At 40.5% G+C, this 17,258-nt stretch overlaps 2 protein-coding genes across 2 annotated transcripts; both read left to right on the plus strand.

The window, feature by feature from the left end:
* The first annotated feature begins 538 nt into the window (after positions 1 to 538).
* On the plus strand, positions 539 to 12,187 carry LOC122785213 (coiled-coil domain-containing protein 134-like). The gene is made up of 7 exons (XM_044050933.1): positions 539 to 843; positions 5,120 to 5,250; positions 5,456 to 5,577; positions 7,435 to 7,519; positions 7,912 to 8,093; positions 9,412 to 9,483; positions 11,046 to 12,187. The coding sequence occupies exons 2-7, from the start codon at positions 5,148 to 5,150 to the stop codon at positions 11,169 to 11,171; spliced, it is 690 nt and encodes a 229-aa protein (XP_043906868.1). The 5' UTR covers positions 539 to 843; positions 5,120 to 5,147; the 3' UTR covers positions 11,172 to 12,187.
* A 74-nt stretch (positions 12,188 to 12,261) lies between these two features.
* Positions 12,262 to 16,975, plus strand: LOC122785203. Its single transcript, XM_044050917.1, has 2 exons — positions 12,262 to 12,432; positions 14,247 to 16,975. Exons 1-2 carry the CDS (start codon positions 12,411 to 12,413, stop codon positions 16,241 to 16,243), a joined length of 2,019 nt encoding a protein of 672 aa, XP_043906852.1. The 5' UTR covers positions 12,262 to 12,410; the 3' UTR covers positions 16,244 to 16,975.
* Positions 16,976 to 17,258: the final 283 nt, after the last annotated feature.

Genomic DNA, 17,258 nt, shown 5'->3' on the forward strand with positions numbered 1-17,258 from the left:
GCCTTTAATCTCAAAAGAGATTTTTTTTTTTTCATGAACATCTGAAAAAACATAGGTGGCACCACATCGCCTCACAGTTATCTGTTACATATACATTTAGACAATGATCAACATTTAGTAAACCACATGCAGGATCATGAGTGCACACCTGCGCACATGGAAAAAGGGGAACCTATTCCAGGCTGTCCCAACATAATGTAAGTGATGAATAAAAATGTCTGCTGCTAGTGTGAATATCAACAAAGATGCACCATTTTTCAGAGAAAGGTTTTCTAAAATGTTTATTATGTATATAATATTCATAAATATAAATGGCCCAAATATCCACCATCCTCCACTTTTAATTCATTTTGAGTGTACATAAACCCTGTTTGTTTGGTTGTATTTTCATTATCTGTTCTCTTTTTAAATGCAATTTTACTACAAGCTGACAGGAGCGATAAAAAGATCATGTCAGAAGAGATGAATGACCCCAGGGGACGAAACGCTGCTGCCCCGCGCTCTGCTGGTGTCTCCCTCTAAATCCTCCGTGCAGAAACCACATCCTCCTCTTTGCCGGGCGCCCCTCTCGCTGTCATTCGTCCAAAAGCGAACCAGCCGGTGCGATCGTGGCGCTGGCGGAGTGGAGCAGCGAGCGCCGCATGTAAATGAACACCTCCACCTCCGTGTCGCTGTCACCTGAGGATCGTGAGTGGGTGAACTAACAGCCGCGTCCACCTCCTTATCGAGAAGCCGACCTTTAACGAGCTGAGTGGAGATACGAAGGTGAAACTGAGCTACTTTGTAGCAGAGACTGCCAGATCATCGCTGCTGTGCGTCGCCGCCGTTTCTCGCAACAACACGGTGAGTGATCCGCGAGTTACGTGGCTGTAATAATGTCCTACTCTTCCTCGGTTTGGCGAGCTATGTTGCCCGCTGGCTGATGCTTCCTGTGGCGCGAACAATTGCGGCGACCGCCGACATCGATCTGTTGAGGGGCGACTTCAAATACTTGGTTTATTACCAAAAGCGCACCACAGTTGATAATACTGTAGCACACGCAATTAACCACTGGACATTGTGAGGTGTATCACACCACATCTGCACAATTTACGAGTAATTAAATGTTAAAAGTAAAAAAAAACAACAACTCGTAATTGTCCTTGTGGAGTCACGCGGCTGAAGCGGACGTGGGTCACGCATGAGGCATGTTACCAAGTATCTGTAAATTGATGGTCTTTACCCAGACTCGCCCATCATCATCATCATCACCATTACGCATGCCCGCGCCAATGACTCTTCATGAATGATGATGGAAGGAGAGCCTCGCAAACGCATGCAGAGAATAGAGCGAGAGATGATGTGTCAGCCTCTGAACCTCAAACCTCCCACAGACTGACAACCTGAGGGAAATCTGGATCCGCCCCTGCTGTACATGATGGACGTCTCTCTCTTACCATCCTCCCTGGAGTTAGTTTCACCTTAAGCCTCAGTTTTCCTTTTGACATCAATGTCACACAGTCAGTTGGTTAGCAGTTTGGACTGTTTCCACCTCTTGATTGGAAATTGTTTTAGATTGTTTATTCCAGCTTGCCCTTCAGCAGTTTGTCTTTCCACTAACAGCATCATAGTTGGACTGGTGTTTTTTCACAACACAGAGTGGAGTCTGGGGTGTGATTATATATGGGGGGCTACTTATCTGACAAAGCTAGAAACGGGATCACTCACTCAGGAAAACGAACTTCAGCAGCCTCTTTCTCTCTGTCACAGGAGATTGTTGTTGGCTGAGAAGAAGATAAACTCCAGCCAAGAGATTAACATGGGATTACACAGCTACAGTGAGAACCACTCTGCTGTCAGACCTCCCCTCATCAAACACTAGCCTCATATTTCCCAGTAACATGCCAATTCTGAATCAGCCCCCCTACTGGATCCTGGACATGTGTGTTGACTGATGGCAATCCATCTAGTCCAGAATCTAGGAGAGGAGAATATGAATACACACATCTTACAGTGCATCTTGTATTAATGGTCCTGCAGTTGGTGAGTTGTGCAGCAATGTTTCCCAAACCTTTTATATGGGACCCTCTTTTAAATGGCAAACCATCACATCCCCATTGACAATATAAATCATGACAAGAGGAATTAAAATAATACAATGTTTCAGGCAAGTTTTACTGCCATTTCTGCAGCACACGCCATCTGTTATTTTGAATAGGCGAACCAACCATTTCCAATAAATTTATACTATGTTTGGTGATGGGGATGGCTTGATACCAACTTTTTGTGTCTTATACCATCCTATCCTCCATTTTGTACCACTTTTTCCTCCACATGAGGGTCACGGGGGTGCGCTATGCCAATTTCAACTGACACGGGGCAATAGGCGGGGTACACCCTGGACAGATCGCCGGTCTGTTGGACAAATCACAAATCGGGAGGCTTTAAAATGAGCAAGTTCCTAACCTCAGCAAGTTCATAAACTGTTGCTGCTATTTTTATGATTTTTCCCAAACAGTATTACGCTTGACTGTTTTTTTTCTTTTACCTTGAAAGAAGTCCACACAACTGACATGATCACTCATTTATATGAGTGGTGCACCTTTCTCTTTACGGCCCGGGCTCAGTCAAGTACTATTACTGGATCATATTTCCGGATAGTGCATTGCATTTCTGGATATTACGTTGACCCTTTATCCATTCCAGTAATTTGACCAATACTGGACAGATGCTGAGTATGGTTATTTTATAAATGAATCGCAACAGAACACAACACAATAGCCTCAGAAAGGATAAGTTCAAAGTTAATTATGCAATAATAGAGGTATAGACTAACAACAAAGAACACAAATATAGCACACACATACTGGTTTGTATTTAGGACTGACTCTCAGTCAAAATCATTGATGTTTTCTACAGATGCATTATGTTTAAACACAGAGGGCAGAAAATACAAATACCCACACACCCCCACCCCAACCCCATTGGCTGCCGGCAAAAATCTCTCACATGGCTGTTAAGTTAATCAGATGTTTCATTTCTTTCCATGCAGCTCAGCATGAGGTTCAAGGAGCATTTCAAATCAATATTTTAGTGTGTCAGAGTCACAGTCACGCTCGTTCGGCCGAGGTGTAGCCATGTTTACTGTAGTCTGATCTAAAAAATGTGGGCTTTACTTGCACATTTGCCTATGACTGATTGAATAAATTGATCATCCCATGTAATTAGGCTTGCCTGCTTCCAGTTAATGGATGCATTAGATGATTGATCATTCCTTAACGTCCTCGTGCTACTTCTGAAAGCCTCAGCACTTTCTTTTCCTTCATGTAAATATTAGCAGCAGCTGGATATATGCTCTAAATTGTTCTAGTGACGATAACGTTTTTTGCTCGTAAATAATCAGTCGGAGCTACATAGCTGCCTGTTTCAAAGCGCACAGGAACATCAAACAACCTGATGAGTTGCTGCCAAGGGAGAGACACGGCCCACTTCCTTGGCTGTTATGTAGAAATACTGAGGCTTACGACCAGCACTTAAGGATATTTAGCGCAGCATTTCTCAGAAAGCTGGGAAGCTACCCAAAAGATGTTCCCAGAACGCACAAATTGGCCTTAATCGAACGTTGTTCTCACTCAGCTGTCTTCAGGAACACTTGTTTCTGCTGAGTCTGTTAGAAAAAAAGTAATCTTAGAATTGTATCTTTAAATAAGGAAATCCAGTTACCACAGAGACCACAAATTAAATCTAAAGTAGCTGCAATGTTCCTTTTTAAGCACATTTTACCATGTCATATTTGTGGGGTTTGGATAACATAAGATAGATGAATCGATAGATGGCTGGATAATGGATGGACTGGGATAATATGACATCTACTGTGAGATGAGAGCATTTGGGCAGTTGTTCCATCAGAATGTGCTGTGAAGCTGTTGGTTCATGTTATCAGCACTCTGAAGTATGTCCTGTTGCAACGTATGCTCTGATTTGAGTGAGATCCTTGAGGGGGCAAATTAACATTCATACCCTGAGAGCTTTGCTCACTTCCTTGTCTTGCAGATTCAGGATTTGGCAGCCAAGCTTGTAAAGATTAATTCTGTCAGTGCAAAATCAAGTCCCTTGTGCTCATTATCCAATCGTAGAGCCTCCTACTCCTCCTTGCACTTGTTCTCCGAGTCTGTGTGGCTATCAGTTTTATCAGTAGTAGATGAAATGTCCTCCAGGAAAGCTCTTGTTTCCTGTCTCACCTTCCGATTTCTCAACCTTTCCGAACACCAATCACCCTCACTTTCTTTGTCGAAAGCCTCAACCTCCTCTGCTCATCTCTTGCCTCCCTCCCCCCGACTCTCTCTGTATGCTCCACACTCCAATTCAAGCTCCACACTCCTCCATCTGTATATTGATGGAGCCGTTGGTAAATTATGTATGAATCATATGAATTATTATGTCCTTGAATAATGTGAATGATGTGTTGTAGCTTTTCATCAACACTGCCTGCTGCCTCCTTCCAGTTACTTATGTTTTCTCTTAATGTTTTCCTAAAAAAAAAAATAGTCTCTCATCAAATTTTCATTTGATGTGGTCCTATTTTTAGCTGCTGTATTTATCTTCTCGCTTTCATCCTCCCTTATTCAAACTTATAAAAAGCCTCGGAGGAAAAGGAAGTTGCAACTGAAAGAAAATGTTGGAAAGGGACACTGCAGTGGATAGAGAGAGACCAGAGAGAAGGAAGGCAGAGGAGAAGACGGAGCAGAGAGCGAGTCTGGTTCAGAGATTGTTAATGTTCCTCTTGGGATTTTGCAAGTGCCAGACATCAGATGTGTCTTTTAAATGGAACAGAAGGAGCTCCTCTTCACATGCTGGCTCCTCTCTGGTGGTCCATATTGACCATTTATCTCTAACATCTCACATATCCCACTGCAGAGAGAACCTTTCTAACAACTTTTGAGGAAGAACGATAGCCACAAACTACGCATTTTAGTGACAGGCTTTTGTAGTTTTCAACCTGTGTCAAAACAAAACATGTTCTTGTTTTAAGAAGAAGATTCTACAGTCACTCGTGTCTGGTGTTAAATGATCTGAATCACGTGAATATTTGCAGATATGTTGTGTAGTTAAAATCTCATGTCATCTCTGTGTTCTGAAGGGTGCCTCTCTGCTGCTCCCTGCTGACCATGCAGAGTGCCTGCACAGTGTTCGTGGCACTGGCCGCTGCCTTCTTCAGCTCGGCCGACTCTGACACGCACAGACCAAGACATGACTCCAACCTGGAGATCTGTATCCTTCTGCCACCAAGTGCATTCACAGGCCTGTCTGTGGATGTGGACAACTCTCTCTCTCTCTCTCTCTCCCTCTCTCTTTACATGATGTAAGTCACTGAATGTGAACCAGAATGTTAGTAACACAGCGTTGTGCATTACACTGTGACAGATGGATGTATGAATGTTTGTGTGTTATGCCCTCCCTGACCTCCTCTTGTCAGACAAGCGGCTGTTTGAGACCAAGAGGAAAGATCAGCTGAATGCGCTTAAGAACCTTGTCGAGCTGAACGACATCAACCAGCAGTACAAGATCATAGACATCATGCTCAAGGGTCTTTTCAAGGTAAGAGGATATCATGCAATATGTTAGGGCTGCATTACATTTTAGAGTGCATGCAGTGTGTGACTGTTGTTAATATTGCGCTAATGATATGACTAATGATAAATTAACAAATATCTAACGTAAAGTCTTTCTGCTCTGGGTTTACTGCAAATATAGACCAGGACAGTGTGTAGCCTATCCAGAAAAAAAGAAATTGCTATTATTTGTAATGGTTGTATGGGGGGGGGACTGAATATATTCTCTATATTGTGCATTCCTGCTGGAGTCTCGTGTTGTCTTTGTGAAGCGCTAAAGTCAAGCACATGTATGAAAACTTGTGTTTTTCCTAAGAGCTCATCGTTAGTGCTCTCATCAGACGTAATGAGGAGGTTTCCAGCCCAACAGGGAATCAAATGCCTCACATCCAATGATTGCATTCATCAGCATGTTTCCCCTTGCATTGATTTGAATGTTTAATCGCAGTGCCATTCTCTCACATTAGGCTGGGGGCTTTGCTTTACAGTGTGTCTGCTTCTCCCGGTGAGCAGTTATCCATGCACCTTTGTGCTTTTCAAGGACGACAAGCGTAGTCAACCTTCGGTGGCTGAAATACACTGTCAGCATTTCGTAGCACTCTGTGTGTATGACATAGTGCTTCAGAGTGTTTCTCCTCATATCTCTTCTTTATGCTGCCTCCACAGTCCCTGACTCTCTAATCTCAGTTAATGTCTGTGTACTGTGTGCTAATATTGTCCGTGTCTTCTATGTGTGTGTGTGTGTGTGTGGATACAGTAATTGTGTGCAACACAACCTGACAATGCAGTGGTCTGCCAGGCTTTAAACAAGCGCCCAGTTTAATTTTATTATCCAAACATATAAAATCAACACCTGCTTTATTCTAAACCTAATTGCCTAACTGCATATGTTGTTCACCCTGATGTAAAGTGGTGTGCTAAATATCACAATAAGAATAATCGGCATTCAGTTCAAAGCGTCTAACTGCCTTACAATCCTTTTCATGACTGGAGACTCATATTCTTGTTCACCTTCATTAACACTGCAACTAACTAGGGATTCATGTTCACTACCAATGGAACCGATTGCCAGGCAATATTCACCTTGACATGCTGCACTAATCATGTGATGTATGCCATAAAGTAGAAATTTGTCGTGCTTTTTGTGGCATTGACCCAAAACCAGAAGTTCCATCATGCCAATTCAGAAAATGCAGACCTGCTCAGGCTTTGACAGAGGTGCCATTCAAGTCATGTCAACTTTATTTCTAGAGCACTTCTAAAAACAACCAGGGTTGACAAAAGTGCTTCACAGAGTTAAAGGCACAGGAACAAGGTATAAAATATAAAAACATAAAAGTAAAATAATAAAATGGTAAAAAATCTTGGTAGAAGTGTCTGAGTTGACTAATTGAGTGAAGGAGAAGAGATGGGTCTTTAAAAGTGATTTAAAATGTTCAGTGGTGCAGGCAGATTTAATTTCCATGAGTGAAGCGTTCCAAAGTTTTTGGGCAGCTACAGAAAAGGCTTGATAGCGTTTTTAGTCGCGTTTTTCACACATCTAAATGCAACCTGTTGTTAGACCACAGCACTTGGGATGATGCCAAACCATTAAGAGCTTTAAAAACCAACAACACAATTTTAAAATTTGGCTGGTTTGTCTTTTCAGGCTGCTGTAGAAACCTGTTGGCACAAGATGGCGGCCTAGCGATTATAACTTATACAAACATATTTATGTGTGATCATGTGATTCTCATGAGTGAGAGAAACTGATATTTTAAAAGTGTACAGAGTTGCACAATCACAGCAGAGAGTGTGGAATATAAAAACCTGGCTAGTGACGTGTCCATCTTTCATCCAATAGGTGTTGGAGGACTCCAGACAAGTCCTGGTTGCGGCCAACATGCAGCCTGACGATCCCTTCCCCATGGACGATAAGATCAAAGAAGGTCTGATACACATTTACGCCTCAGTTTCATCATTTTTTCCTCATTTTCCTCTTACTGTGCTTGTGTAAGTCAATTTATTTATTCTGCCTTTCACACTCTTGGTTCTGTCTCCACCACAGCTGACTGGTCTGTCTTATGCTGCTTTACACTTGTCTCAAATCTTCACTGTTAGTCTCTCCATCTCTCATCCTTATCCTCCTTTGGTTCTGAGCAGGTGCCAATAATATCAATTTTGTAACCTCACTCTGAATGTCATGAATTCAAGCTTCACTTCCTTTGACATTTATACACCCTTCTACCACCACTGACTTTATTTGGGACTGCTTGATCTGCACTCTTCGTCTTGTTGTTGTGCTTAGCCGCGTGATTCTTTCTTTTTTGAACCTCTGCAGCTTATTCCCACGTGGTGGAGAATACTGCATTTTTTGGAGACGTGGCATTGCGTTTCCCCCGCATTGTCCATCACTACTACGACCGGAACGCCGACTGGGGAGGTCTGCTGCGCTGGGGACTGAATTTCTGTAACCAAACGGGGGTTTTCACTGGAGGAGCCCACCAACATGTCCTCACACTTGTAAGACCAGACAATGACTTAAACCTACACCATTTAAACTTTTAAAGCTGTGCTTTTGACTGGGTGAATATAGAAAATATGTGTGAGTTAGTGTTGGTGAAATATAGGCTATGATAGGTTCATAGGCCTATGAATATGAATACATTTTACTGCTTGTGCCTGTGTGTAAGGTTTATTTGTTATATTCTCTAATACATTGTATCTACAATATCAGAAACAATGATGCATCAGATTCTGGCTGAAGGAAATTGATTAAACCAAATTATAAAATAGTTATAGCTCTGTCATAAACTTGTAGAATAAAGTGTCTGTGTGTTAGATAGATGTCTCTTATTGATCCCAAAGACGGGTTATTTTGTGTTGCTGTTTTTTGATTTATAACAGCACAGTATCAGGCAAATAAAACTATTCAACTATATCATATATGGGAAATATAAGACATAAAATACAATTATAGAAATATAATGCATAAAATATAAAAGATAATATCAGTAGCTATGCAGTGAAAAAGGAATAAAAACACAGCGTGAATACATTAAATACGTACGTTGTGCAAGTGTGCAGTTTTTGCAAAGTCATAAGGTGCTGGGATTTGGATGTGTAGATAAATAACAGAAAGTTCAGAGCATCAGCAAATGTTGCAAAGTCTTATGGCCCGTGGCAGGAAAGATGTCCTGCAACGCTCCGTGTGACGGCAACATTTTAGTTTCAGTTAATAACTTAAAGACACAACCTAAAGTAAGGTCTACGGCACAGTTAAAAAACAAAACTGGAACCAACATAGCTCAGGTTTTACATGACGTATGAAGATGTTAGACACCGAGTGACATCACTGCAAAAATGTACCACCATCAGTGGACTTATTTGTGATGTATTGCTGCCACGAGACATTTTTTAAAAAAGCAAAGCAGATAAAAATGTGTCCCCCCTGTTAAATGTGTGAGTTAATGAACTGAATCTTGCAGAATTAATCTGTGACCTCAGCATAGTGCCAAGAGGATTACACAGTGGATTAATTTTTCAGACTTGAAACAGCAGTTGGCATCCTGGAAGTGTACATCCAGCACTCACTTGTGCCTCAGTAACTCCACTCCCCTCCCACTTTCATGTAGCCTCACTGTCTGTAGTATACATGAGGAAATGCTACAATATTTGTAGATTTTTGTCTGCACATATTTGACAAATTCCATCATATTGCTTTTTAAGCTGTAGAAGAAATGATAAGACGGTGTGTTACTTGCATTCATTGTCTCTTTTGAATAAACTATAATGTACCCCCTCCTCTTCTTATTCTGTCATCTTTCTGTACCTCTGTCAGATGTCACAGGAGCTGGGAATAACGGAGAAATCACCAGACTTTATAAACCCGTACCGCACAGAGAGAGATGACGTAAGTACAGTGCATAATTTTAATACATTATACTCACACAACATTAGTCACTACTTTTAATGATTCCTCCATCAGATATTGACATTATGCCAATGCCCTAGTTGTCATTAAGTCTCCTAGCAACAGCCTCCCAACACCATTAAGAGCCGAAGTGCAAAACAAATTTTCAGAACAGTTAGGACACTTTCTAAATATGCAATAAAAACTGAAATCTGTCATTTGTTGAATCACTTCAAAAATGAAAAAAAGTAACTAATATAGAATGCTTTCAACACCCTTTGAATTCATTTGTGATACAGTAATAGGTTATTCAAATAATATTGTGCTGGAAGGGTAGAGCTGAATCAATTACTCGATTATTAATTGATTACCAAATGAATCGTCAACTATTTTGATAATCAATGAATCAGTTTGAAGCTTTTTTTCATGATTGAAACAAGATTTCTGATTGTTTCACCTTCTTAAATGTGAATATTTTATTAATTAATTTCTTTGCTCCATATAACAAAAACAAATCAAGTGAATCATTTTGGTTTGTGGACAAAACAAGACATTTGAGAACATCACTGACCAATGTTTTTATGGACCAGACGATTACTCAAAAAAAGAGGGAAAATAATCGACAAATGAATCAATTACACAAATAATCGTCAGCTGCAGCTCTAGTTGAGGGTCTCAAGATACGACATGAAAGGAGCAATTACTAAAGACTTGCAAGCAAGGGTCCCGGCTTACCATTTTGTGCCAAACTTTGCAAGAGAACTGAAGAGAATTGTCTTCAGACACAATGTGTCTTTGCACAAGATTGCAAAATACTTATGTCCTTCATCATCTACAGTCAAAAGATTCAGGTAGCAGGTGGTATTACACTGTCGTACCAAACTGTCGTGTTATCGTGATGGACAGTACTGGAGAGTACTTTAGAAAATCATTGTCATTTTATACTGCCTGCATCAAAAAATGCAACCTAAAGTTGACTTTTGCAAAGAGACGTTATATATTAGTTTAGCATGTTTTCTGTCTGTTTAAATAAAGGCTTTATTAAAAATGTTTTTTTTTAAACAACATATTTGACATGACATTTTCTTATATACACATACACTTGTGTATATATACACAATTATATCAAGTATGTAGACCTGTGCCTAATTAACAAAGGCACCTGTTGTGGTACAAGTGTTGTAAACAAAACAACCAAATTGCAAAAAAACAAATGAAAAAAAAAACATAATTTGCATAATTTAATGACATATTAATTATGGCTATTTGAACTCTTTAATCCTGTTATAAGGTTTACATAACTGACTCCTCATTCCTCTTCATCGTCATTTTGCTAAATCAACAGTTTGATGCATTTTGTACATACATCTTGGATATTCCTGTTGTATTTATTTAATTTAACTTGTGTAATATAAGTTCTCATTAGCCATTTATACTGCAATAATAAGTAATAGAAAGTTTCCCAACATTTTTTGAAAACGAGGTTTGTAACTAAACAATACAATGAGCGCAGTAAACACACACACTCACACATGTGACTCACTTTCTCTAATGTGCTCCAGGTGCTTCACACAGCAGAGGCTTTCCAAAAGATCCTGAGGGAGGAGGAGAAGAGGAGGAGGAAGGAGGAGAAGAGGAAAGAAATCAGAAAAGGCCCCCGCATGTCCCGCTCTCGCACTGAGCTATAGCGCTGCACCTCGGTGCTTGTGCAGAGCAGAAAATAAAGGAGGAGGAGGAGAAAGAAGAGGGAGCAAATGCACAGTCCACAAGGGTTGGCTTGACTTGTAGACTCAGATGACAGTGACAAACATAAAAACATCACTGCCATCACTTGTACAAAAGCCTGGTGCTCTGTTGAAAAGAAGAGAGGAACCCTCAATTTGACACAACAAAGTAAAAAAGAAGTGGATGTTAGTCTGACAAAGGCCTGAATTGCTGTACTCATTTTTTTTACAGTGATTTATAATCGGGTCAACTAACGTTGTATGAGATGTAAACAATGTCTCTAGAATACGAGTTAAGAAAAAAGAACAAATTTTTCATTACATAATTGTACTTTGGAATATAAGTAATTTCAATAAATTTGCTTCAGAACTTTGCAAACCCTTACTGTTCTGTGTTTGGTCTAGATTGTATGTGTCCTAAAGTCCAAATGCGTGTGTTTGCCAAATAAATATACATATTTGACCTCGCCTCATTAAAATCCAGACAGTTTCTGGATAGGTTGAGCTTGATTCGATGATAGAATATAGTTGTATTTAATTTTCTTTTTCTTTATTTTTTAATTGTGATTTGTTGAAGCTGAGGGATGTTTGTGAATATTCGGATTTACATTCTCATTGCTGCTCCAGGTTGTTAGTATGCCTCTTAAACTTTGTTCAACATTATGGTTCATTTTTAAAACTTACTTTGATTCTTATTTAGTGATTTCTTTTTTGACCCCTTGAATTCATTGATCCCAGTGAACAGTTCTGTTAGCCAGTAATACAGTATGTGACGCCTGTTTTTTATTGTTTTTTTATGTTGTTTCCCTTTGTTTTGTTGCTTTCTTTTCATCATTGCTGGAAATTGATAGTAAAAAAAAATTATTATGACTGTTATAAAACTATATGTATATTCAGAGAGAGTGAATATCATTGCTGCAGAATCAACAAGCCATTTTGTTATCAGATTTATGGAAATAAAGGGATTCTGATATGCACAACATGTTCGTGTTCTCACTGTGTGGACACGTGTGTTAGCTGTACACATCAGCCAGCAGGGGGCGGGCTTCCTCCAGACGGACTTTGTAATCGAGTCCAATGTTTGTATTTTTGATGAACTCAGACTCCTGGTTTAGCCCAACATGTAGCTTCATTAGCCACTTTCAGGAAGTGAAAGATTAAATGTGGACAACAAAACGTCATTTTTAGAGTCAACTTAAAGAGATGTTTAACGACATGGACTCGGGTAAGATCATGTCTTCTTATGATAGTTGCTCTTGGCGTCAGAAGTTAGCAACCACGGTTAAGGCTAGCTGGCTACTGTGGTTGCAGTTGTCAATAAATACACCAAGTTCAGATGTTTTGCTAATGTTGGCTAATATATTGTATTGTGACACAGTAGTATTCGGTATTAAAACGTAATATCTGCGTGTAATGTTTCACCTTTCTTGGTTGTTATAGTGTCGTGTATGAGTTATAAATAATTTAAAATCGCATTCACTGTGTAACACTACCCTTCCGCCTTTCACCTGCTTGTAGCTAAGCTAACATAACCAGTTTGTTTTTGGTTAGAAGCTTCCTAACACTCCTTGACTAAGTCTGATACATGTCACATAAAACGTTTACTGTTATCATTAGCAACACTTTCTTATATTGAAGTCAACAAAAGTCCTCAGGTATCTTTAAACAGAGGTTTACTGTCAGTATTAACTCGAGCTTTGTATGTACTAAGAACAACCTAGGGTTAAATTGATTGATTACAAAAATACAACTATTTATATTCTATTAATCAGTTTATTGTTCTTTTAATAAATTAAAAATAAATGTAGTTGCTTATTTATATAAACTGATTGTTCTTGGTTTCTGAGTGAGGATGTAGTCATTTTGAGGTTCAGGAAACATTTTACACAATTTTCAGATATTTTATTGACAAAACAACTTATGTTTCATTCAGAAATTAATTATTTGACTAGGTAATGAGTAAAATAATCCCTAATACATAAAAAAAAACAGTTAAAGGCACTTAAAGGATCTTAAGCTGCAATTGACAATGAACAGTGGACAGGATGACAGGATACAGGTTGAAGTGTATGAATACACTGACTGCACCATATAAGCATCTCAATTCTTCTCAGCATTGTTATGCACCACTTCATATGTATTCTCAGCATGTAATATTTCTCATAATCTGTCTCCAAGTGTGCAATAAATAAAGGCATAAATCTCTCAATTCTATAAGGAACATCTGTCTGTAGTTTCGTCTGGCCACAACCCTTGCCTATCAAAAACGAGTCCTTTGATGATTTTTAACAAAGACAAGGTAGTAGTAAAAAATGACTAATGACAAAACACATGTGATTTGTGTGAACTTCAAACTGTGAATAGTAACTAGACGGAGAAGAAGAGGGAGAAAAGGGCAGTCTATCTGTCCTTCTGCCTGTCCATGACTGTTAACCGCATAACTGTCCAACTGGTTTGCTTGACAGACTTCAATTTTGGCAGGTTCTTCTATTTCCAGCAGACTGTTCACCAAGTTGTGCAATGCTGCACATACTAAGGGCACCAAATTCCCTTGATGTAAAATGTGACAGTGTGGCAGAAATGCAACAGATGTATTGCTAAACGAGCTGCTTCCACATGAGGATAGGCAAGGCAAAGTGCCATCCACATGATGCTGAGTCATTTGAAGACCAAGATTTGGAGTACTGCACTAGGAAACTTAAATGTTTGCTTGAGCCTACCATTTGAGGCACTGCCATATCATTATCATCATTGTTGGTCATTTTATCAGTAACAAAATGCCCAAGATATTTTCCAGGAAAACTGGGAAGGATCAGTGATAGATTTTCTTTTATAGTACAGATCACCACATCACTCTTGTTGTCACTTGGACTCAAAACAATAGGGTCATCTGCAAACATATGATGGTTTGCTCATTGGTTATAAATCATGCATTCAATTTATTTGTATATATTGTAGTTAATCAGTAACAATAAAAGATGTACTGTAAGTCTTAATAATCTAAATTAAAGACTATTCATGCTTTGCGTTGTTTTTCAGGGGATGAAGAAGAGAAAATTGGTCCAATTATGGTGGAGGATGAGAAGGAAGGTAACAATTCTGAGGCCATGTGGGGTGAAGAACTCAGACTAGTCCTCATCGGTAAAACTGGATGTGGCAAGAGTGCGTCTGGAAACACCATCTTGGGCCGGAGGCAGTTCCTGTCACAGATTAGTGCCAGTTCTGTCACACAGATCTGTGAGCTTGGGAGCGCGATGCTCGCTGAGGAAGATGCTGCGTTAGAGGATGGCCCACCTGTCACTCAGAGGAGGATGAAGAGAGTCACGGTGGTTGACATGCCAGGTTTTGGGGACACTCAGCTCAGTGTGGAGCAGATTCATGCAGAGATAGCCAAATGTGTGACTCTCTCTGCTCCTGGCCCACATGCTTTCCTACTGGTTGTTCCAATAGGACGATATACAGACAGTGAGAACCAGGCAGTTTGTGACATGATAAAGGTATTTGGGGAGGATGCCGTCTGTCACCACACAGTGGTTCTTTTTACCAGAGGCGATGACCTGGACGGCATGGAGATTGAAGAGTACCTGAGGAAGACTGCGTCTGCTGGGCTTAAGACTCTGATTAACATGTGTGGGGGCAGATACCATGTTTTCAACAACAGAGACTCCAGTAATTCGGCGCAAGTGAAAGAGCTCTTAATGAAGGTGGATAAGATGATAAAGCAGTCTAACAGTGAGTTTTACACCAATGCCATGTTTTTAGAGGCTGAGGCTGCCATCAGGGAGGAGCAGAGAATCATGTTGAGGGGGCGAGGTGAAGGAGAGGGGGAAGAACAAAGGGGAAATACTGAAGAACAGGCTCAGCTTCCAAAACGAAGAAAGTGTGACCTAGAGTCTTGCAAAGAAAAAAGCAGTGAAAGAGGATCACTAGGGCTCAGCAGGAGACGGCTGGAGAGAGGAAATGACGATGATGACGTAAGGGTGGAGCGGTGGACAGAAGGGAGTAGAGGCAGTGCTTTCAGTCTCCTCAGAGGCAGAGTTAAAGAATTTAAGGACTATTTCCGAAGCAGGCCAAAGAGCTGCAGCAGGAGACGGTTTCGCAACTCATCACTGATTCGCTTGAGAAGAGAGGCTGCACTCTCTGCAAAGGTGCTTCAGAGAGTTAAGATCCTGGTAGCTGCTGGAGCCACAGGCATGGCAGTCGGGGCAGTGTTTGGAGTAGCTGCCCCATTAGCAGCTGCTGCTGGGGCATCTCTGGTGGGAAATTCAGTTGGTTTTGCTGCAGGTCAGCTTGCTGGGATGTCTGCAGCAGGAGGCACAGGTCTAGGAAAGGCTGTTGGGGCTATAGTGGCTGCAGCTTCAGGGAAATCTGCACTGGCTCTGGGAGCAGCAACAGGTGGGGTTATGGGTGGTTCTGTCGGAGCCATTGTTGGTACTGGAGCTGCCAGTCCTGGGGAGGGTGCTTTGGATGCCCTTGGGCAGGTTAGCCTTATGGGGGCCTCTGCTGTGGGGTTGGCAGTAGGAGTAGGAGGCGCCTTAGGAGCTGGGGCTGCTATAGGTACAGCTCTGGAGGGAGCAGCTCTCAGTACAGCTGCCCTTGGTGCAACTGAAATTGCAGCAGGAGGGACTGTGGATGCAGCCACAACTATTGTTGCTCAGGGTAGTTTAGCTTCAGCAGCAGGGCAGCAAGCAATGGCCGCTGTAGCTGCAGATACTGTTGCACCTTCTTGTGCCGCAGCAGGGACAATCTTAGCCCAGGCTGCAAATGTTCCAGTGGCCACTGGTTCTGCTGGTGCTGTGTGTGGTCCGAGTGCAGCATCAGTAGCCAGCGGGGTGGTGTCAGACTCTTGGGGCGCTGTGGCAACAACTACACGTATTTTGTCCGCAGTGGCTGAGATAAGCAAGGCTGCAGCAGGCATTGCCTTGGCTGGTGGTCTGGTAGTGAAGGTGGTAAAGGAAAAAGTCAGGTGTGGCACAGGAACAACAGAAACAAGTTATTCAGAGAAAAAGTCTTATGAAGTTCACTGGAATAAATAAATACAGGAAGAGTTGTAATCCTCCAAATGAGGATCATATTCATATATGTATTTTATCACATATATTATATGTGACCCCTCTGGTAAAATTCTACACTCCACAATAGCTTTCCTCATTGTGAGAAGTTGCACTTACCATGTGAATAAAATGTGAATTTAATATAATATAATCTAATTTATCAACAAGAAATTACGTATGCTTTTGAATACAAAGAATCAGATTGTGACAATTGTGCCTGAGTGAAATGACATTTGCACTATGGTGTTAGAGAATTACTTTAGATTTTTTTTATTTTAGAAGTACTCGTGATTTGGGCTTGGAATTAGACGTATAATCCTCACTTGCATTTTTATAAAATAGTAAAAGAGATGATGTGGACTGCACCAGTTCTGTCTGAAGGATTTTTTTTTATAATCAATGACATGAATTTTAGTTCAGTTTCATTTTCAAATGTATTTTTCTTTTGACTTTCCTAAAGAAGTAACACAATGAACATTTAATCTAATAACAGTAGTGGATTTTGAAGATGTCTTTAAAAAAAAAGGTTGTATTGAGTATCAAAAAGCATTTCCCAATCTGAAGGTTGACAGTTGACTGATTCTGTTAAATATCATTAATATTTGAATAGCAAAAAGGTTTTTTTGACTATCCAGCATCATTACTATCAATATCGGTAAATGTATCTACACTTGATTATTGTAAAAATAATAAAGACACATTTCTTTCACCACATCTGTTATTGTCCATTGGTTCTTTCAGTTCATCTGCTTTAGCTCTTTAGCTGTTACTGGCCATTAAACTTATTCAAGTGCTTTATCCATCTATCCATCTATCCATCCATCTTCTACTGCTTCATCCTCCACATGAGGGCCACAGGGGGTGCTGTGCCAATCTCAGCTGACATAGGGGTGACAGGCAGGGTGCACCCTGAACAGTTTGCCAATCCATCACAGGGCCACGTGGAGACAAACAACCATCCATTGTCAATTTAGAGTGTCCAATTTACCTACAATCC

This window comes from Solea senegalensis, linkage group LG19 (assembly GCF_019176455.1).
Source record: "Solea senegalensis isolate Sse05_10M linkage group LG19, IFAPA_SoseM_1, whole genome shotgun sequence".
Lineage (NCBI taxonomy): Eukaryota > Metazoa > Chordata > Actinopteri > Pleuronectiformes > Soleidae > Solea > Solea senegalensis.

Bases quoted from the DNA above. Each gene is read 5' to 3' on its own strand.
- LOC122785203 (XM_044050917.1), top strand. From the start codon at position 12,411: ATGTTTAACGACATGGACTCGG. The intron at 12,433-14,246 runs GTAAGATCATGT...GTTGTTTTTCAG, and splicing joins GTTTAACGACATGGACTCGG to GGGATGAAGAAGAGAAAATT.
- LOC122785213 (XM_044050933.1), top strand. From the start codon at position 5,148: ATGCAGAGTGCCTGCACAGTGTTCGTGGCACTGGCCGCTGCCTTCTTC. The intron at 5,578-7,434 runs GTAAGAGGATAT...TTCATCCAATAG, and splicing joins TGCTCAAGGGTCTTTTCAAG to GTGTTGGAGGACTCCAGACA. The intron at 9,484-11,045 runs GTAAGTACAGTG...AATGTGCTCCAG, and splicing joins ACCGCACAGAGAGAGATGAC to GTGCTTCACACAGCAGAGGC.